Source organism: Cervus elaphus, chromosome 14 (assembly GCF_910594005.1).
Source record: "Cervus elaphus chromosome 14, mCerEla1.1, whole genome shotgun sequence".
NCBI classification, from domain to species: Eukaryota; Metazoa; Chordata; class Mammalia; order Artiodactyla; family Cervidae; genus Cervus; species Cervus elaphus.
This window is the reverse complement of record NC_057828.1, coordinates 49,275,242-49,292,443: the sequence shown is the minus strand read 5'-3', so window position 1 is coordinate 49,292,443 and position 17,202 is coordinate 49,275,242. Positions and strand designations below refer to the sequence as shown.

At 55.0% G+C, this 17,202-nt stretch overlaps 1 protein-coding gene across 5 annotated transcripts in view; it reads left to right on the top strand.

The window, feature by feature from the left end:
• KCNAB2 (potassium voltage-gated channel subfamily A regulatory beta subunit 2) overlaps positions 1 to 17,202 on the top strand; it is a 96,600-nt gene that overhangs the window by 33,050 nt on the left and 46,348 nt on the right. For 3 of the 5 annotated variants that reach the window (XM_043923319.1, XM_043923321.1, XM_043923320.1), the window contains exons 2-3: positions 4,882 to 5,010; positions 6,294 to 6,335. In XM_043923319.1, coding sequence (XP_043779254.1) covers positions 4,934 to 5,010; positions 6,294 to 6,335 — 119 coding nt within the window. In that variant the 5' untranslated portion in view covers positions 4,882 to 4,933. Of the gene's footprint in view, positions 1 to 4,881; positions 5,011 to 6,293; positions 6,336 to 15,934; positions 16,384 to 17,202 lie in introns of those variants that run through there. The other 2 variants (XM_043923322.1, XM_043923323.1) reach the window with 2 other exon arrangements.

The following is a 17,202-nucleotide window of genomic DNA, read 5'->3' as shown; positions in this document are numbered from 1 at the left end:
TGTTCCTGGTTCTGCCAGCTCCACACCACAGGGCAGCTGGCGATGCCCAGTTAAGGCCAGGTGGCTCTTGCATGGGAGCCTGGCCTCTTTGGACCATAGCGGGTGGGAGTTGTCTCGGGCAGTTTCGTCCATGACAATGGCAGAGGCTCCAGTGCAAGTCTCCTATGGCTGAGGCTGGAGATGATACCTCGTCATTCTGCTCATTCTCCACTGGCCTGAGCGTGTGTGTGTGTGTGTGTGTGTGTGTGTGTGCACGCGCGCACACGCGTGTGCGCATGATGGGGGGAAGTGGCAGAGTCATTCAGCAAAGGACCTGTTTATGGGAGGAGTGAGTAATGGAGACTGATGACTCAGTCTCCTAGACCCTCATTCCCTCCTTCTATGCAAATCAGATGCCAGCTCATCAACCAGAACATCTGAGAAACCAGAGCAGGTGGTCCGCCAAGCAGACTCAGTCAGAAAGCATCTCTCAACTCATAGGCTTGGTCTGAACTTTATGGTTTCTTGGCTTCATTGTGAATTCTTTTTCTTCTCTCACATGGATGCGCTGAATTCTTCCCTCTCGTGCAAGTAGCTCTTATCAAGTCTGAGAAGTCAGATTTCATCTTTAATGCTGAGGGTGAAGGATCAGAGAAAGAGGGAGAGAGAGGGAGCCACTTCCAGCTCTGAATTGGACACCCTCAGGGACATCAGCCCCCAGAATACTATAGTCATTTATTCTGAGCTGCAACAGAGAAATTGAGGGTCTTATAGGCCAGTCACCCATTCTGCAGATGAGAAAACTGAGGCTTGAAGACAGAGCTCGTGTGTCCTAGTCAAGGGTGCCTCACCATGGTCTTCTATGACCCTGAACTTTTTGCCCAGTTCATCCAGTTTATTCTGGGGCTTTCCCTCTGTGGGTGTCAGTGCGCGTGTCCATGTTTAAAATCATGTCATGGGTCCACTTGCCCAGAAGGCTGTCAGCCCAAGTCTCAGGTCCAATCCCACCGCTCTGGAGCCCTCGGTCAAGTCCCTGAAAGAGTCTGACCATCAGGGCCTGGCTGGGGTTGCAGCTTTGATGACAGCCTGAGACCTGCAGGAGTCCATGTTTGTGTTTTCTTCCCATTTAAACTCGGCCTCCAGCCTCTCATGTCATCTGCGCTCGGAGCCTTAACCGGCTGCATAGCGGCCTTTCTGGGAAAACTGAAGTGGGAAACACACTTACAGTGAGAGGTTGCAGGGGAACTGGATCCTCACGCAGCCTCAGAGAGGCCTCCTTGTGGTTACCGGGTAATTATGAAGGAAGGAGTGCACCGCGCCAGGTGGAAGCCTTCTTAACCAAGTGACAGAACCTGGCTTGCCTGTCATGGGCAAGCACACGTGTGCGTCCTGTTTAGATGCTCCAGAAGGACACACCTCGCCAAAAAGGTTTCAGTTCAGTTCAGTTCGGTCCAGATCTAATCATCAGGCTACAGTCAGACAAACCATGGGGCCCTCTGCAGGACTCACGGCCTGAGCTTTGCAAAAACCTCAATACCGTGAAAAGCAAAAATGAAAACATTTTGTGTGGGGGGTGTGAGTGGGGGCGGTGCTAGCTCAGGAGAGACAGGAGGGAAATAACCGAGGCCATTTGTGAACCTTGAGTGGATTCTGGAATTTTTTAAGCTGTAGAATCATTGGGAAATTTTTAATCATTTTGGAATCATTGGGAAATTTTTAATCTCCATTTTATTTATTTCTTCTTTGATCTTTATTACTTCCTTCCTTCTGCTGACTTCAGATTTTGTTTGTTCTTTTTCTAGTTCTTTTATTAGGTGGTAGGTTAGGTTGTTTATATGAGATTTTTCTTTTTTGAAGAATGAGGAACATTTTAACATAGGCTATATATCAGATTGTTGTTGTTGCTAAGTCGTGTCCTACTCTTTGCAATCCCATGGATTTGCAGCCCACCAGGCTCCACAGTCCATGGGATTTTTCCAGGCAAGAATACTGAAATGGGTTGTCATTTCCTTCTCCAGGGGATCTTCCCAACCCAAGGATTGAACCCATGTCTCCTGCATTGACAGACAGATTCTTTTCCACTGAGCCACCTATATGGGGTGGTATTGAGTTAATTGCCTTAGTCATGATCCTAGTATTGGGTTATATAAGACAGAATTCTTATTCTCAAAAGATGCTTGTTGCAGTGCTGAGGGGTGACGTGCATGAACTCACAACTATCAAATGGTTCAGGAAAAAAATGTGTGTGAGAAGAGGGGGGAGAAGACGTGAGAGAGGGGGAGGGGAGGCAGTGCGTGCAAACGGGGCAGATGTGGACCGTGGGTAAGTAGGATGAAGGGTAACAGGTGTTTGCTGCTGTTCTAAGCTTTTACAATCTTTCTGATGTTTGAAAGTTTTCAAAATAATAAGTTGTAGAGAAGACTGTCCCCACTTGGAGTCTCCTGACCCTCTAGGTTCCCTGTCGTCCCTCAGCTCAGCCTGCAAAGGGTGAGAGCTGGGACTGACTCAGCATCTCTCCTCCTGGGCTCAGAGCATGTCTTCTCTTTGCTTCCTTGAGAAAGTATGAACAGGCCTTTGTGAGCACTCCGTGCTGTTGTCTCCAGGTGTAAATCAGGTAGTTTGTTCAAGGTCACAGGTAGATCCAGTCGGCATGCAGGAGACGGGAGGGACCCAGCCTTCAGACTCACAGCCTGGACCCCGAGCCACACCCTCTCAGCTGCCCCTCCCGTCCCTCTTGAGCCTGGTGTGTAGGCACATGGTTTCTGAATAATCTCGGGGAGTGGGGGGCATGCCTGCCTGCCTGCCTCAGAGGTGCGGGAGCCCAGTGCAGCCTGGGAGTCACAGCATCCCCACTGGGATGTCATGTCCTCGGGGATTGGCTGCCTGGCAGATGCAGTGGCTCCTGATTGGATGGTAGCAGCTGCAGAGCAAGGAGGTGGGCTCTGGGCACGTTGGCTGTGCCCCTGAACTGTGTCCTGAATGCTAAGCAGGGGGCTTGGGGAAACCTCACCAATCCTTTGTCCCCCTGGGGCAGCCAAGGTGCTGACCTCCTCAGGAGGAATGAGACAAGCACGGATCGTAGCTTGTGGTTCTTTTCCTCATAAGTGGGCATCAGAGCATGGGCAGGGCCAGGCTGTGAGCCGAGGAGCTCACTTATGACCCTGAGGGACCTGACCTTCCAAAGTCCGGGCTAGGGAGTAGGGCACCTCCCTAAGCGACCACTGCCACCTGTAGCTGCCGTGAGCGCCCCTACTGGACAAAGCGGGCATTGCAACCCCAGAGAAGACTGCCCTGTCGCCTGCTCCTCAAGCCCCAGTCCCTAGCCCTCCCCCAACCCGAGGTGTGCCAGGCACAGCTGTGAACCCAGCAGACAAAACTCCCTGCATCCATGGAGCTGACATATCGGGGTCATAAATGAGACAGCAAGTGAAATATAAGATGCGCTGGAAGGTGACAGGTACCAAGGAAGGGTTAAGATAGTGTCCAGAGAAGGGGCTTCCCAGGTGGCTCAGTGGTAAAGAATCTGCCTACAGTGCAGGAGACTCCACAGATGCAAATTCAATCCCTGGGTTGGGAAGATCCTCTGGAGAAGGAAATGGCAACCCACTCCAGTATTCTTGCCTGGAACATTCCATGGACAGAGGAGCCTGGTGGGCTACAGTCCATGGGGTTGCAAAGAGTTGGGACAATACTGAGCACATGCATACACATCCAGAGATGATAATGTGACCTCTGTATCAGGAGGTGAAGGCCAGGGTCCCTCAGGTGGGTCTGGGGTCAGAAAGCTTGGACAGAAGGAAGAGCAGGTGTGGACACCCTGAGTTTGGGGTTCTGTGGGGTTCACAGGACCCTATGGAGCCCATATATCTGTGGCAGTGAGCAAAGAGGCAGGAGGCGGGGTGGGATGTCAGAGAGGTCGTGGCTGAGGCGGAGGCCACTGTTGAGGCGGAGGCCACTATTGAGCCTGAGGCTTTCACTCTGGATAGAAGGGAAACCACTGGAAGGACTGAGTGGAGTAGCATGATCTGTGCCCCTCCCCCCTCAGTGGGCTGGGGTCAGGGAAAGGGCATTCATACCATGCAAGCTAAGTCACTTCAGTCATGTCTGACTCTTTGCAACCCCATGCGCTGTAACCGGGCAGACTCCTCTGTCCATGAGATTTCCCAGGCAAGAATACTGGAGCGGGTAGCCATTTCCTCCTCCAGGGGATCTTCCCTACCCAGGGATTGAACTCCAATCTCTTGCATCTCCTGCATTGGCAGGCAAATTCTTTACCACTAGTGCCACCTGGGAAGCCCCAGGGAAAGTGAATTATCCAGTATGATACTGGCTGACCGCGGTGTTACTTCCTGGCCTGAGGAAAACAGCCCAGACCCCAATTCCACAGATTGGCTCTGGTCCCCCCTTCTCTACAGAGTTTGGGCAACAGAGAAGTACTCCCAGAACCTCAGGAAAGCAGTCAGGGAGGGGTGGGGTAGGAGCGTGGAGGGATGGAGTGGAATCTTCACCGGCACTGAACCGGGTCTCAGGCTCATCTGAGCCCCCGTGGGTTTGTCTGTTTGTCTGATTTGTATGTGTGTGCTCAGTCAGTCGTGTCTGACTCTTTGCAACCCCATAGGCTGTAGCCCGCCAGGCTCCTCAGTGCATGGAAATCTCCAGGCAAGAATACTGGAGTGGGTAGCCATTCTCTTCTCCAGGGGATCTTCCCAGCCCAGGGATCGAACTTGTTTCTCCTGCATTGGCCGGTGGATTCTTTACTGCTGAGTCAACAGGGAAGCCCTGACTATCTGACGAAGGACGTACAGATGCCCAAGGAACCAGGCTTCAGGATTACAGAGCATCTTGACCACACCTGACTGGTCTTTTTTAACCAGCTCCCCTCTTTCTCTGCTCTCCCTTCAGAACCTCGCCTCCGTGAAGAAGGGAGTGCATCAGGACGAGTAAGGCCGGCTCCATGTATCCGGAATCAACCACAGGCTCCCCAGCTCGGCTCTCCCTGCGGCAGACGGGCTCCCCCGGCATGATCTACAGGTGACCCCCCTATGCCATCCCCCAAGCCCCTCCCAGGATCAGTCCTGCCTCTGAGGAGGGGTCCCCAAGCGAGCCACCTCCCCATGACCCAGAGAGAAGGGACTAAGTGAGCCCACAGGGTTGTAAGTTGCATGCAAGCCAGCCATTTCTCCATGGTACCCCGTGAACTATAGCCCACCAGGCTCCTCTGTCCATGGGATTTTCCAGGTAAAAATACTGGAGTAGGTTGCCATTCCTTCTCCAGGGGATCTTCCAGACCCAGGGATCAAACCCGGGTTTCCTGCATTGTAAGCAGATTCTTTACCATCTGAGCCACCAGGGAAGACTTTAAGACCAAAATGGGAAAGAAAAATATGAGAGGTTTGACCAGGTGGGATAGAGCCAGGATTATACTCCTGCCTTGTCTCTGACTCTTCTGAAATATTCCGTGGGAGGTAACAGAGACCCTTCCTGGATTCCGTTTCTCTTTTACACGTCATGGCTCCTGTGGTCCCACCAGCTTCCCCGACACCCTGAACGAGGCTCAAAGCCTTATAGCCAGTGTGGAGCCTGTGGACAGTGGGGGTGGCCAGGTGCTCACTGGGCCCATGAGAACTTCTCCTGGAAAGGCCACTTCCAGATCCAGCCCTGGGTCTTTCCGTTTGGAAAATAGCCCAGGCTGAACCACAGGGAGGCTGTGGGGGAAGGTGTGGGGTGGAGGCGCTGGCTCCATGGTCAGAGCATGGACCCTGATGGCGTTGCTGGCACAGAAGACTGGGGTGTGAGTGGAACCCTGGGGGCTCATCAGCCCTTCAGCTGCTGGATCTTCAGGTCACTGTCAGGGCCTGAGCCAGAGTAAATGTCTGCAAAATTTGGGGGAACAGGGGCATCCCTCCTTCATCGAGATCCTAAAAAGAACCCCATGGTCACGTGCAGACTTGCCAGCAGGTGGATGTGGGCATTTCCTGGTTTGAGTGTTTTCAATCGTTGTTATAAAGCATGATTCGTGAAAATCCAAAGACTCCCCCAGAGGTTAACCTCTAGGCTTCACTTCGCCGCCTGAATGAGAACCAGGCCAGACCCAGAGACGCCCCCGTCCAAATAAACGGGCCTCTGCCTCCCTGTGCCACTGGGTGGCGCTGCCGCCGAACGCTCGGTACCCAAGCGGAGGGGGGCGGGGCCGGGGTTGCGGGGCGTCGGTGATGCTTCCCGGGCTGGCACCTCCCTGTGCATGGCTGATGACAACTGTGGCTTCTCTCTCTTCTCTCCCTGTCTCCTTCTGTCTCCTCCATTGCTGTCCGCAGTACTCGGTATGGGAGCCCCAAAAGACAGCTCCAGTTTTACAGGTAATGAGCTTCTCCGTTTTCCCTAAAACCAGCGGCAAGAACGGGAGCGGGTGGGAGGACCCCGCCATCCGGGCCGGGGGCGCTGGTGATTTCTCCGCGCGTGAAAATCCTCCCGGTGAGACTCAGGCTCTGGTCCTCTCTCGGTGTTGCGGCGGCATCATGATGAAACCGTGCAGTCGGGCTTGTCGTGTGGGTTCATCTGGAACTTGCTTTGATTTGAGCTGGGCTCCCGCCAGATCTCTCTTAAAACCTCGCTCCTCCGGCAGCAGATCGAGTCCTTTCCTGCGACCCCAGCTTTGTGCTCTTGGGTGGTCAAAGTGAAAGACATGCCCCCAGCCCCTCATTCTCCCCCTTGTCCTTGAATCTGAGCTGATTTGCAGTCTACAGAGCTCCCTGGGGTGTGTGGCTCCGTCGGGACCTGGGTCAGGGTGGGGTTGGATGTGCTGGCTTCTTTCTGATTATTTCTCTGAGGAAAGTCAGCACACCCATGTCCCCAGGGGGAGAGGCTGTCACCAGACGTTCAGGCTTGCAGTCCAGCCTGAGGCACGTCCCATCAGCAGAATCCTCTGGGATAGATCCCTTTCTCCCTCTGTGCAGCTTCTTCCTAACCTCTAGGGTAAAGCATGCACCACGAACACACATGCTCTTGAAAATCTCTAACTCCAGGAATTTACTTCGACATTTTCCTCCATGGGGAACATGTCAGGCTTATGGAACTCACGGGGCAGCGCCGCCAGCTTTGGGACTAGGCACGCAGTGGGCAGGGCTCTGTCTGTGTTGCATCGCGGCCTCCAGGCCTGAGAGGTCTCTGTCCAGAGCCAGCTCCCTGGCGTGTGCACCCCAGAGGTGACAGAACAGTGCCGTCTTATTGGTGATGTGCCAGGGGTCTTGCTTGGGCAGTGGATGCACCCCAGCAGTGACAGAGCCGAGGTGTCTTATTGCCAATGCGCCAGGGGTCTTGCTCGGGCAGTGGGTCTGAGGGTCGGCACTGGACTTCCGTGTGATTCTTCCTTCATGCAGTCTTGGGCCTGGGTCTGAACATGACTGTGGGTCTGGGTCCTCAGGCTCATTTTCCCACTCATGCTTCGGTGCCTCCCATGAGATCTCTCCCCTTAAAGAGAACTCTAAAGTGAGGTCGAAATCTGATTCTGCTGAAGGTTTGGCTAGATAAGGTCTTGCTCGAAATAGTTAGGGCTGAACTTATTAGGTTTGCAAATGATCTTACTGGATACAAGTGTTTATCATCATATACATATGTATGTGTATGTGTGTTGTGTGTATGTGTGTTTGTATTTGTATGTGTGTGTATTTGTATGTGTGTACATGTGTTGTGTGGGGGGGGTATGTGGGTATGCGTGTGTGCATATGTGTATATTGTGTATGTGTGTGTGTGCACGTATGTATGATGTAATATGCCAGAATGAACATGTGCCATCCGCCCAGAAGGATTCAACCAGTGAAACCAGACATGCGCTTAAACAGCATCCTTAGACGCTGTTCTGAGGCCTGCCTCACTCCCAGAAGGAAAGGAGTAAGGTGAGATGACAGCAGGTCGGGCCAGCAGCTGATAGGGCTCATAGGAAGTTCCCAGTAAGTCGAGTGGAAATGAAAGGGTGCCCCACGCTCCTTGATAACCCCAGAACCCCCCGGATCCACCCTTTTGTCCACCCTCTGGGGACCCTTCTGGGTGAGCATCTGATCCCTGTGAGGCCTTCTTGCCCCAAGGAAGGGCTGTGTGGGGGAATTGAATCCCCGAATCTGAAGACACCCCCCACCCCACTCCCTGCTCAGCCTCTCAGCTCCACTTTCAACACCACAGGCTCTGGCCTTCCTGCCCTTTGAGGCTCCAGTGTGGTTACTTCACACAGACACTCAGGCGTCTTTTGCAGGGCCTCTGGTGATGACCTTAATGGGGTGTGATCATCCAGCATACTGGGTGCCACTCCCAGTGGGGTATCCTCATCACCCAGCTCTGACATGGCTGGGGGATGGTTATTTAAGTCAGAAGGGTGGCACCCCTCCTCCAACAGGGCAAAGTGTCCAAGGCCCTGCCCTCCAGCACCTCACAGACAGGTAAGAGGGAAGACCGTGTACCTGTCAGCTCGTACACAGGAGGTTGCATAACAAACTACCCCAAGACTCAGGGTCTTATGTGTCTGTGGGTTGACTGAAGTCAGTTCATCTAGGCTGGACTCAGCCGGATTGGTCTCTGAGCTTCAGGCTGAAGGCAGGTTTCACCCTCTCCCCATCCTTCCTAACCAGGGACCATCCCAGGTCTCTTCTCGTGGCAGAAGTGCCAGAGGAGAAATGTCTGTGAAGGCCAATGGTTAGAACAGGCGCAGTCACTCGGCTCATTCTTTGGGTCAAAGCAAGCTCATGACCAAGCCCAGTGTCAAGGGGAAAGTATACTCCCCCACCCCAGGGGAGAATCACAGTCACGTGATACAGAGAAGGGGAAAGGATGGGCCACAGTCACGTGATACAGGGAAGGGGGAAAGGATGGGCCACAGTCACGTGATACAGGGAAGGGGGAAAGGATGGGCCACAGTCACGTGATACAGGGAAGGGGGGAAGGATGGGCCACAGTCACGTGATACAGGGAAGGGGGGAAGGATGGGCCACAGTCATGTGATACAGGGAAGGGGGAAAGGATGGGCCACAGTCACGTGATACAGGGAAGGGGAAAATGATGGGCCACAGTGGTGCAATCCTGCTGTTCCTGTTGTTCAGTTGCTAAGTCGTGTCCAACTCTTTGTGACCCCATGGACTGCAGCACACCAGGCTTCTCTGTCCTCCTCTATCTCCCAGAGTTTGCTCAAACTCATGTCCATTGACTCAGTGATACTATCTAACCATCTCATCCTCTGTGCTGTGCTGTGCTTAGCCACTCAGTCATGTCTGACTCTTTGGGACCCCATGGGCTGTAGCCTGCCAGGCTCCTCTGTCCATGAGGATTCTCCAGGCAAGAATACTAGAGTGAGTTGCCATGCCCTCCTCCAGAGGATCTTCCCAACTCAGGATCTTCCCAACTCAGGGATCGAACCCAGGTCTCCCGCATTACAGGTGGATTATTTACCATCTGAGCCACCAGGGGAGCCCAAGAATACTGGAGTGGGTAGCCTATCCATTCTCCAGGGGATCTTCCCAATCCAGGAATCGAACCTGGGTCTCCTGCACTGCAGGCGAATTCTTTACCAGCTGAGCTACCAGGGAAGCCTTCTCATCCTCTGCTGCCCCTTTTATGACATTGTTGCGCTGCAAGAAGATCAAACCAGTCAATCCTAAAGGAAATCAGCCCTGAATATTCATTAGAAGGACTGATGCTGACTACAATCTATCCCAAACCTAAGTCACTCTAATAGCATCTAGGAGGCAAACAGGTCTTGGGAGAGTCCAGAGAGCTGTTGGAGGTTCGAGGATGAAGTGAGTGGTCAGCTGGCTGAGAGTCAGGGAAGGTGTCATAGAGCCTGTGAGCTGGACTTTATTCAGGCTGGACAGAATTCAACACACACACCAGTAAGAGCATTCCAGTAGAGGGGACAGTCTGAACACAGCTCAGAGAGGTACCCAGAGAACAGGAAGTGGCAGTCACATCATCTGGGCCTTCAGGGACAGGACAGGAAAGAGAGTGACCAGAGGCCAGGCTAGAGAGGCCGATGAGGATCTGAGGATGGAGGGCCAAGAATGCCAATCAGAGGAGCCTGACTGCCTTTGGTGGGCACTGGGGAGACATCGATGGTGTTAGAGCAGGGCAGGGGGCAGGGCTCTGCTGCAAGAAGGAAGCATAGGAGCAGGGGATGAGAAGGGGGGAATGGGGAGGCTGGATGTGGGAGCCAGGAGAGGTGAAGAAGGGCTGAACCACTGGGACCATGGGAGGACAGAGTGGAGGTTATGAGGAGCCAGGTCCACAGGGCTTGGTGTCCGAGGGCAGGCGTGGAGGACAATGTGATGAGAGGGAAATGGTGCCCAGGAGAAGGAGATGAGCCTCATTCCAAGCAGGTCAGGCTAATGACCACCACCCAGCAGTGAGGCCACAGTGGCCACTTCCAACCTGGGCATGACATGTGACACAGAGGCCACGGAACTGACTGTGGGCTTCGGTCTTTAAGAACCATCCCAGGGGCTTCCCTGGTAGTCAGTGGTTAGGACTCTGTGCTTCCACTACAGGGAGTATGGGTTCAGTCCCTGGCCAGGAAACTAAGATCCCGTAAGCTGCATGGTGCAGCCAAAACAAACAAAAATCTAAAGAAAAGAGAGAGAAGGAACCATCCCAGGTCCATCATGAAGACCTTTCCAGATCATCCCCCACTACCAGTCACCTCTACTTCCTCATCCTCGCCCAGCCTCACATTCTTTCTGCTCCAGATCTGGGGGTGTGATCCCCCCACTCCTTGCAGCCACCCCGATTAGCAGGTGTGTCACGAGGTGATCAGCTCGGCCTCTGTCCAGAACCCCATGCCACTGGCACGATTTCTCAGCTGGAAGATAGTGTCATACTGAGTCTTTGGGGGGCAGGGATCCCAGGATGACATGAAGGGCCCCTGTGGCCATGAGCCCAGAATGGGGACTCAGCATAGATCACCCCCAGGCTCAGCCGCAAAGCGTCTTCTGAACCCTAGCTCAGGACAGTGAGGAAGGGTCTCCGTGTGGTGTCTTCACAGCGAACTGCAGAAACCTTCTGTCCATATGTAGGTCCTGGCAGCATAGGACATACAATCTGGGGCGCGTCCCGGAAGAGGGAGGCAGGGCGTCCATCTGTGTGTGCTGAGGGCCTGTCTCGCCAGACCCCCACCCATTCACTGTGGGTGGTGGTCTTATGCTGTGGGCCCCTGGGCTCCCCCATTTGCAGATAGTTAAGAACGTGGTGGGAAGAAAGCCAACCAGCCTGGATCCCTTCCTCAAAGACCAGAAAGCCCAGCCTGCGCCTCCTCCCAGGGTCCAGTCTCTCCAGGCAGGGGAGCATGCGCCCAGGGGAATGGCAGGACCCCAGCCGGTTCCCCCTCCCAGCCAGAGCGCAGGAGGCTGCCTTGCCAGACTGCACTACGGAACCGCACTTCCCGGGCTTTTAGGGGAAGAGGCGCGCTCGTGAATAATTCAGCCTCTCTCACTGAGATGCAGACGCCCTAATAGGACTAATGGACTCACTGCCTCCAAACCCGACCCTTGTGGGACCTCTCATTCACCGACTGCTTCTGACGTCCTGCAGTGACACTCCCTAATGAAAGAGCTGCCGCATCAGCTCTGTAGATGCCTGGTGAGCCCTAGTAAATCAGACTGTGTCCCTTTTAACCAGCAGACGCCAGCGAGGCAGGTGAGTGGTCCCTTCAGCTCAGGAGGCAAGTGGCAGCCGCCTCCTTGGTGGGGGGGAGATGCTGCTGCGGGACAGCCACCCCGGGAATGGACAGCATTTGGGATGCATTTGGCTGATCTGAAATGAGACCCTCTATATATTTTCAAAGTGGGAAACCTCAAAAAGAAAGCTAGTCCTAGGTAACCACAGGAGGAAGGAGGGTGGGCGTTCTGCTGCTTAAGCCTGCTTGCCTCCCAGCCCTGCCTCTCTGCCCATCTGGGGGACCTGGACTCCAGCTGGTACCCCGTTGGGTTCCCCATTAAGACCCAGCATTTTCCAGTTTCCCCAAGAATGATGGCAACAGGAGGCTGGGTGCTGTCTGAAAGGTCTGTTTGGAAACACAGGCCTGAGAGAGCTGGGGGCTGTTTCTTTGGGCCTTGGCTTACTGATGGTTCTCGAGCAAAAATGATTTTGTTTTTCCCCTGATGCAATGCCCTGCATTTTCGAGTTGTGCCCCGGAATGATGCCGCATCAGCTCTGTAGACGCCTGGTGAACCCTAGTAAATGATGCCCCCTGCCTCCATGCGCGCCCGCTTTGGGAACTCTGGCCGGTTTCTCTGGTGTCCAGACACATGTTGCCATTTCAAAGAGACCTTCCGGGTTCCTTCTGGATCCCACATCTCGGGCTTTGGTGGCTCCCAGTAAACAGATCTCGGTTCAGGAATCCCAGGTGGAAGGCTGTTCAGCAAGGTTGCGATTCCCGCGGCTTAATGAGGTTAATGTCTTCTTTCCATTTTTCTGTGTCACGGGGTCCCTTCACATGAATTCCCCAGGTCCCCATCCACAGGGACAGATTTGCAAAAGGCAGGCCCCAGTGCAGAGGGGACCCTGTAGGGTCTTTAGTTAGCAATGGTTGTTAAGGAAAGCTAATTCTTCTTGAGGTGAGTGGGCAGAGTGGCAAAGAGGAGGAGAGAGAGGTTGGGGTCACTGAGAAATCAGGTGGCCAAGGGAGGAGTTCCAACAAGGGGTGTCTTCCCGGAGCCCCTCATCCGAGCACCCAGCCCTGCTTGCCTGCGCAGGAGCCAGCTTATTTCCCTGTCCTCTCCTGCTGGGCAGCACTGTCACCGCCAGAGTCCCTCTGTGTCTTGCCTCCCTCAAGGACCTTAGGACGAGGAAGGTGTCCCAGCTCCATCCTCACTGTGCTCTGCCCCTGGGGCACAGACCCCTTGTGAGCACTGCAGCCTTGCCCTCCACCCCAGGCCAGGGGCCACTGTGCCCACCCACAGCCCACGTCTCCTCCCACAAGTCCCCTGACCTGAGCCTGCCCTGTGCCGGGGGGACCCTTTCACCCAGCGGCAGGCTCTGGGCTCCCTCTGTGTGGCTGGTGGCCCTACCCCACCCGCGGGCCCCTCCCAAGGCCACTATAACACAAGATAGGAGAGATGACAGGCAGGGGAGACCCCAGTCCCCACAGAGATAGTTGCTGTTCAGTCTCTAAGTCATATCTGACAACCCCATGGACTACAGCATGCGAGGTTTCCCTGTCCTTCACTATCTCCCAGACATGATTGCCAGGTGGCAGTAGTGGTAAGGAACCCCACTGCCAATACAGGAGACCTAAGAGACATGGGTTCAATCCCTGGGTCAGGAAGATTCCCCGGAGGAGGGCATGGCAACTCACTCCAGTACTCTTGCCTGGAGAAGCTCATGGACAGAGGCGCCTGGTGGGCCAGAGTCCATGGGGTTGCAAAGAGTCAGATATGACTCTTGAGCAATTTAGCATGCACAAGATTTAGCCTGCACGAGAACCCTACAGAGAGGCTCCCTCCAATTCCTGGCAGCACCCACCAAGTTTGTCTCATTAGGAATGTGTGACTCTGCAAGACCAGGGGCAATGGATAGAGTTTACATTTCGTCCTGCATGGCCCCTAGAACCATTCAGGCCCATGGTAAGGCTCCTGCCTGCTGGCTGGTCTCCCCTCCACCCTGTCTTGTGTATTTTTGTGCCCACGCCACTTATCATGACTGGTACCACGTTCCACGTCTCATGGTTGGCAGCCACCTCCCACACACAGCACTCTCCCACTGCAAGGGCAACCCCTGTCCAGTTATCCAGGATGGTTCCATTTCGCCCACAGCAGCCAGCACAATAGGCCTCTGCCTGTCCCATTTCACAGATGTGGAAACTGAGGCTCAGAGTGGTCCAGGTACCTGCCTGGGTCACACCAAGCAGGTGACACACAGGGCTGCCCCTGCCCATAACTGGGCCACTCAGCCACACAGTTACTGCAGCCCTGAGGCTGTGGCTAGATTTCTGGAGCCAGACCAGGATGGCTTTTTGCGGGTAATGTCTTGAAAGCTAATGGCTATTGATCTCAGCCTGGCTGGGCCGGGCTGGGAACGTGTGTGTCTGAGTTTAACCCTGTTTTTCGGGAGGTGCCCTGCAGCTGCTCCCCACCCAGCTGGTCTCTCTGAACACAGACCCCCAGGGAAGCCAGGAGTGGTCTGCTTTTGCCCCACGCAGGCCACGAGTCACAGGCTACACAGCTGCCTCTGAAGCAGCTGCTTGACGGGTTGTGGGCAGCGTGCATGTGGAGGGAAGGAGGGAGTTGGTGCTGCCCACCCCGAGGGCTTCCGAGGTGCCATTTCCTGGGCCACCCCCCCACACCTCGAGCCTGGGGCCCCTCTGTTGTCGGCAATGTGATTCTCCGGAAAAGTGGGGATTTTTGTGTTGGGGTGTGCCTGCCGGCAGAAGCACCCATCAGAGAGACCTTAGTCTAAACCCTGTGGGAATCCAGGGGTTCCAGGCCTTGCAGCCCCCTCCCCGTGGGTCTGAACCATGGTGATGCAAGTCCCGGCCAGGAGAAGGCAGCCTGTAGAGAGCTTGGCCTGATCAGGGGCCAGCCCAGCCCCTCCCCATCAGCTGGGCCAGCCCAGCCCCTGCTCTAGGTGCTTAGCGTGCTTGCACACAGTAGTGAAGGTGGACAGAAGAGTCCCTTTCTTCTTGGACCTGACTTTCAGGAGGATCAGCTTAGCAAACAAGGTGATAGAGATACCTGTGGTCTGACAGGTGATGACACCTGCCACGGAGAAGGGGCATTGAAGTGTCAGGTGGGGGTGGGGAGCTCACATGAGGAAGGACCAGCCCAGGCGGCTCCAGCACCATCTCTACCCTCAGGGACTCTGCAGCTGTCTCAGGCCCCAGGATAGCCCCCAGCCCTTCCCAGGATAATGGAGCTTGTTCTCCCTTGGGGCACAGGTGGGGACAGAGCTGGTCCCTCCACCTCCCGGGCTGGCCCAGCTGACCCAGCTGAAAAGGTGAATCTCACCTGACTCAGTGATGGTGACAATACTGGGGCCCCTGTGCAGGCATCTGGGCTGGGATGGAGGTCCATGGTCGGTGTAGGGGGGAGAAGGGAGTCCCTGGACTGTAGCATAGCCCCTGCCTCCTGTGACCATGTCCGCGTTGCCCGGTCAAAGCCCCTGTAGGATGTTAACGTGCAACCATGGTGCAGCCCTTCACTGATCCGTTCACATGTGTGTGTGCATTGACACAGGGCAGCATTCCATGCACACATGTGTTCCCCTCGCCTAGTCTTTCTTGACTCTGCCTCCTGGGGCTCATTGCCTATCAGTTCACGCAGAGACACCTCACTCCTGAAGGCTGCACAGATTTCCATTCTATGGATGGACCATCATGTACATAGCCAGTTTCCCTATTGATGGACACTTAACGTTTTTAGTTTCTGAGTATAATCATCCCTTCAGGTGACGATTTAGCAGTGGGTTTTAACATTTAAGCTTTGCAATTTCCCAACCTTTTCCCTCCCCCTGCCCCCGCCTCACTCCCTCCTTAAATGCATCCGCTCAGTTTTCTGTTGCAAAAACTGAACTGTGACATAATTCTTTTGCGCATGGAGCCAAAGAACTGCGCTGGCGCAGTGGCGCTTTCTACAAGCAGAGAATGCCGGTGTGGATAGCACTGCTTTCACCAGTCTGTGAACAAGTAGGGCCTTCCCCGGGGGTGCGACACCCCCGACAAAATCACACGAGAGTTTGCTTCAGCGACAGGTGTGCTTACGCTGCTTCCGGGTTGGCCCTGTAGCTGATTTTATCCAGCGAACAGCTCCTGGGGCGCCGTAAAGTCCTCCGCTCTGGGGGCCGGGCTCTCTGCATGCTCCTGCCCTGTTCTCATCTGGAGCGCTCTTTTGACATCGCCCACCTAGAACACAGCTTCACCCGTGCTTGTCTCGTGGGTGCAGGGGACAGAGGGGGTGGCTCAGCCAGAGTTCCCCGCCAGCACAGCTTTGAGGACCAAGAACCTCATGTCAAGAGGTGGTTACATCCCGGGGCCGGGGCCCTGTCCCCAGGGCCCAGGACCCCTGGGTGGCCGCTCTAGCTGGAGGATGTGTCTCTGCCGCCGCCCCTACCCCCAGGGCCAGCGTCCAGCCCAAGGAACTGAGGTTGGCATAGCTCTCTAACCCATCACCACTGGGCGTTTCCCATCCGGACAGCGGCGGCTCCCAGGCCGGGTGGGACCATGTTGTCCATGACGTACAGCGAGAGCCTGAGGAGCGTGAGCAGCAGGTGTCACTCGGACTGGGCCCTGCACCCCGTCCGCCAGACCGACACGCTGGAGCTGCAGCGGCTGCGGGAGGTGCGGGCGGCCGCCCAGGCCAGGAACATGGAGAGCTTCCTGCGCATGCACGGCCTCTCCCTGGAGGGCTGCACCGCCCGGCGCACTGGCATGAAGTACCGGTAAGGGGCGGGGCAGGGCGCTGGGCGGGGCAGGAGGTCCCCTGGACGAGGCGAGGGCTGCGGCGAAAGGGGTGCAGCCCAGGAAACAGGGTAACCACTTTGTTGTCAACTGAGGTAAATTCTTGGGGTTTAAGAATACTGACCGTAGGGCGTCCCTTGGCGGTTCAGTGGTTAGGTCTCCGAGCTTCCACTACGGGGGTCATGGGTTTGATCCTTGGTCAGGGAACTGAAACCCCACATGCTTCGTGGCAGGCCAAAAGCAAAAGCAGAATGCTCACTGTAGAGGAATGTGTAACAGAGGAAAAACGAGGGTCTGCACAGTCCTCTCCTCCAGAGATAAGCACTGCAGTGTTTGGTGTCTCTTCCATGGGGAGACGGTGTTTTTTTGAAAAAACTTTGCAGCAGAGTATACTTACTATGTCATCCGTCTTCTTGCTATCTCACTGGGATGTGTTAATTATTACGGGTTGACTAATACGAATTGCTCCCCAAATGGCTCAGTGGTAAAGAATCCACCAGCCCATGCAAGAGTTGCAGGAGATGCGGGTTTGATCCCCAGGTCAGTAAGATCCCCTGGAGGAGGGAATGACACCACACTCCAGTATTCTTACCTGGAGAATCCCATGGACAGAGGAGCCTGGCGAGCTGCAGTCCGTGGGGTCGCAAAGAGTCGGACACGACTTAGCAACTGAGCACAAGCACGAAGCACTAATTAGGGGAAAGTCCTCGATTCCTCATCTCTACCCACAAATCCATGGCAGTATCAGACCATGCGAGGTCCCAGGGACCAAGATGTGCTTGGGTTGGGCTGTCCTTTCC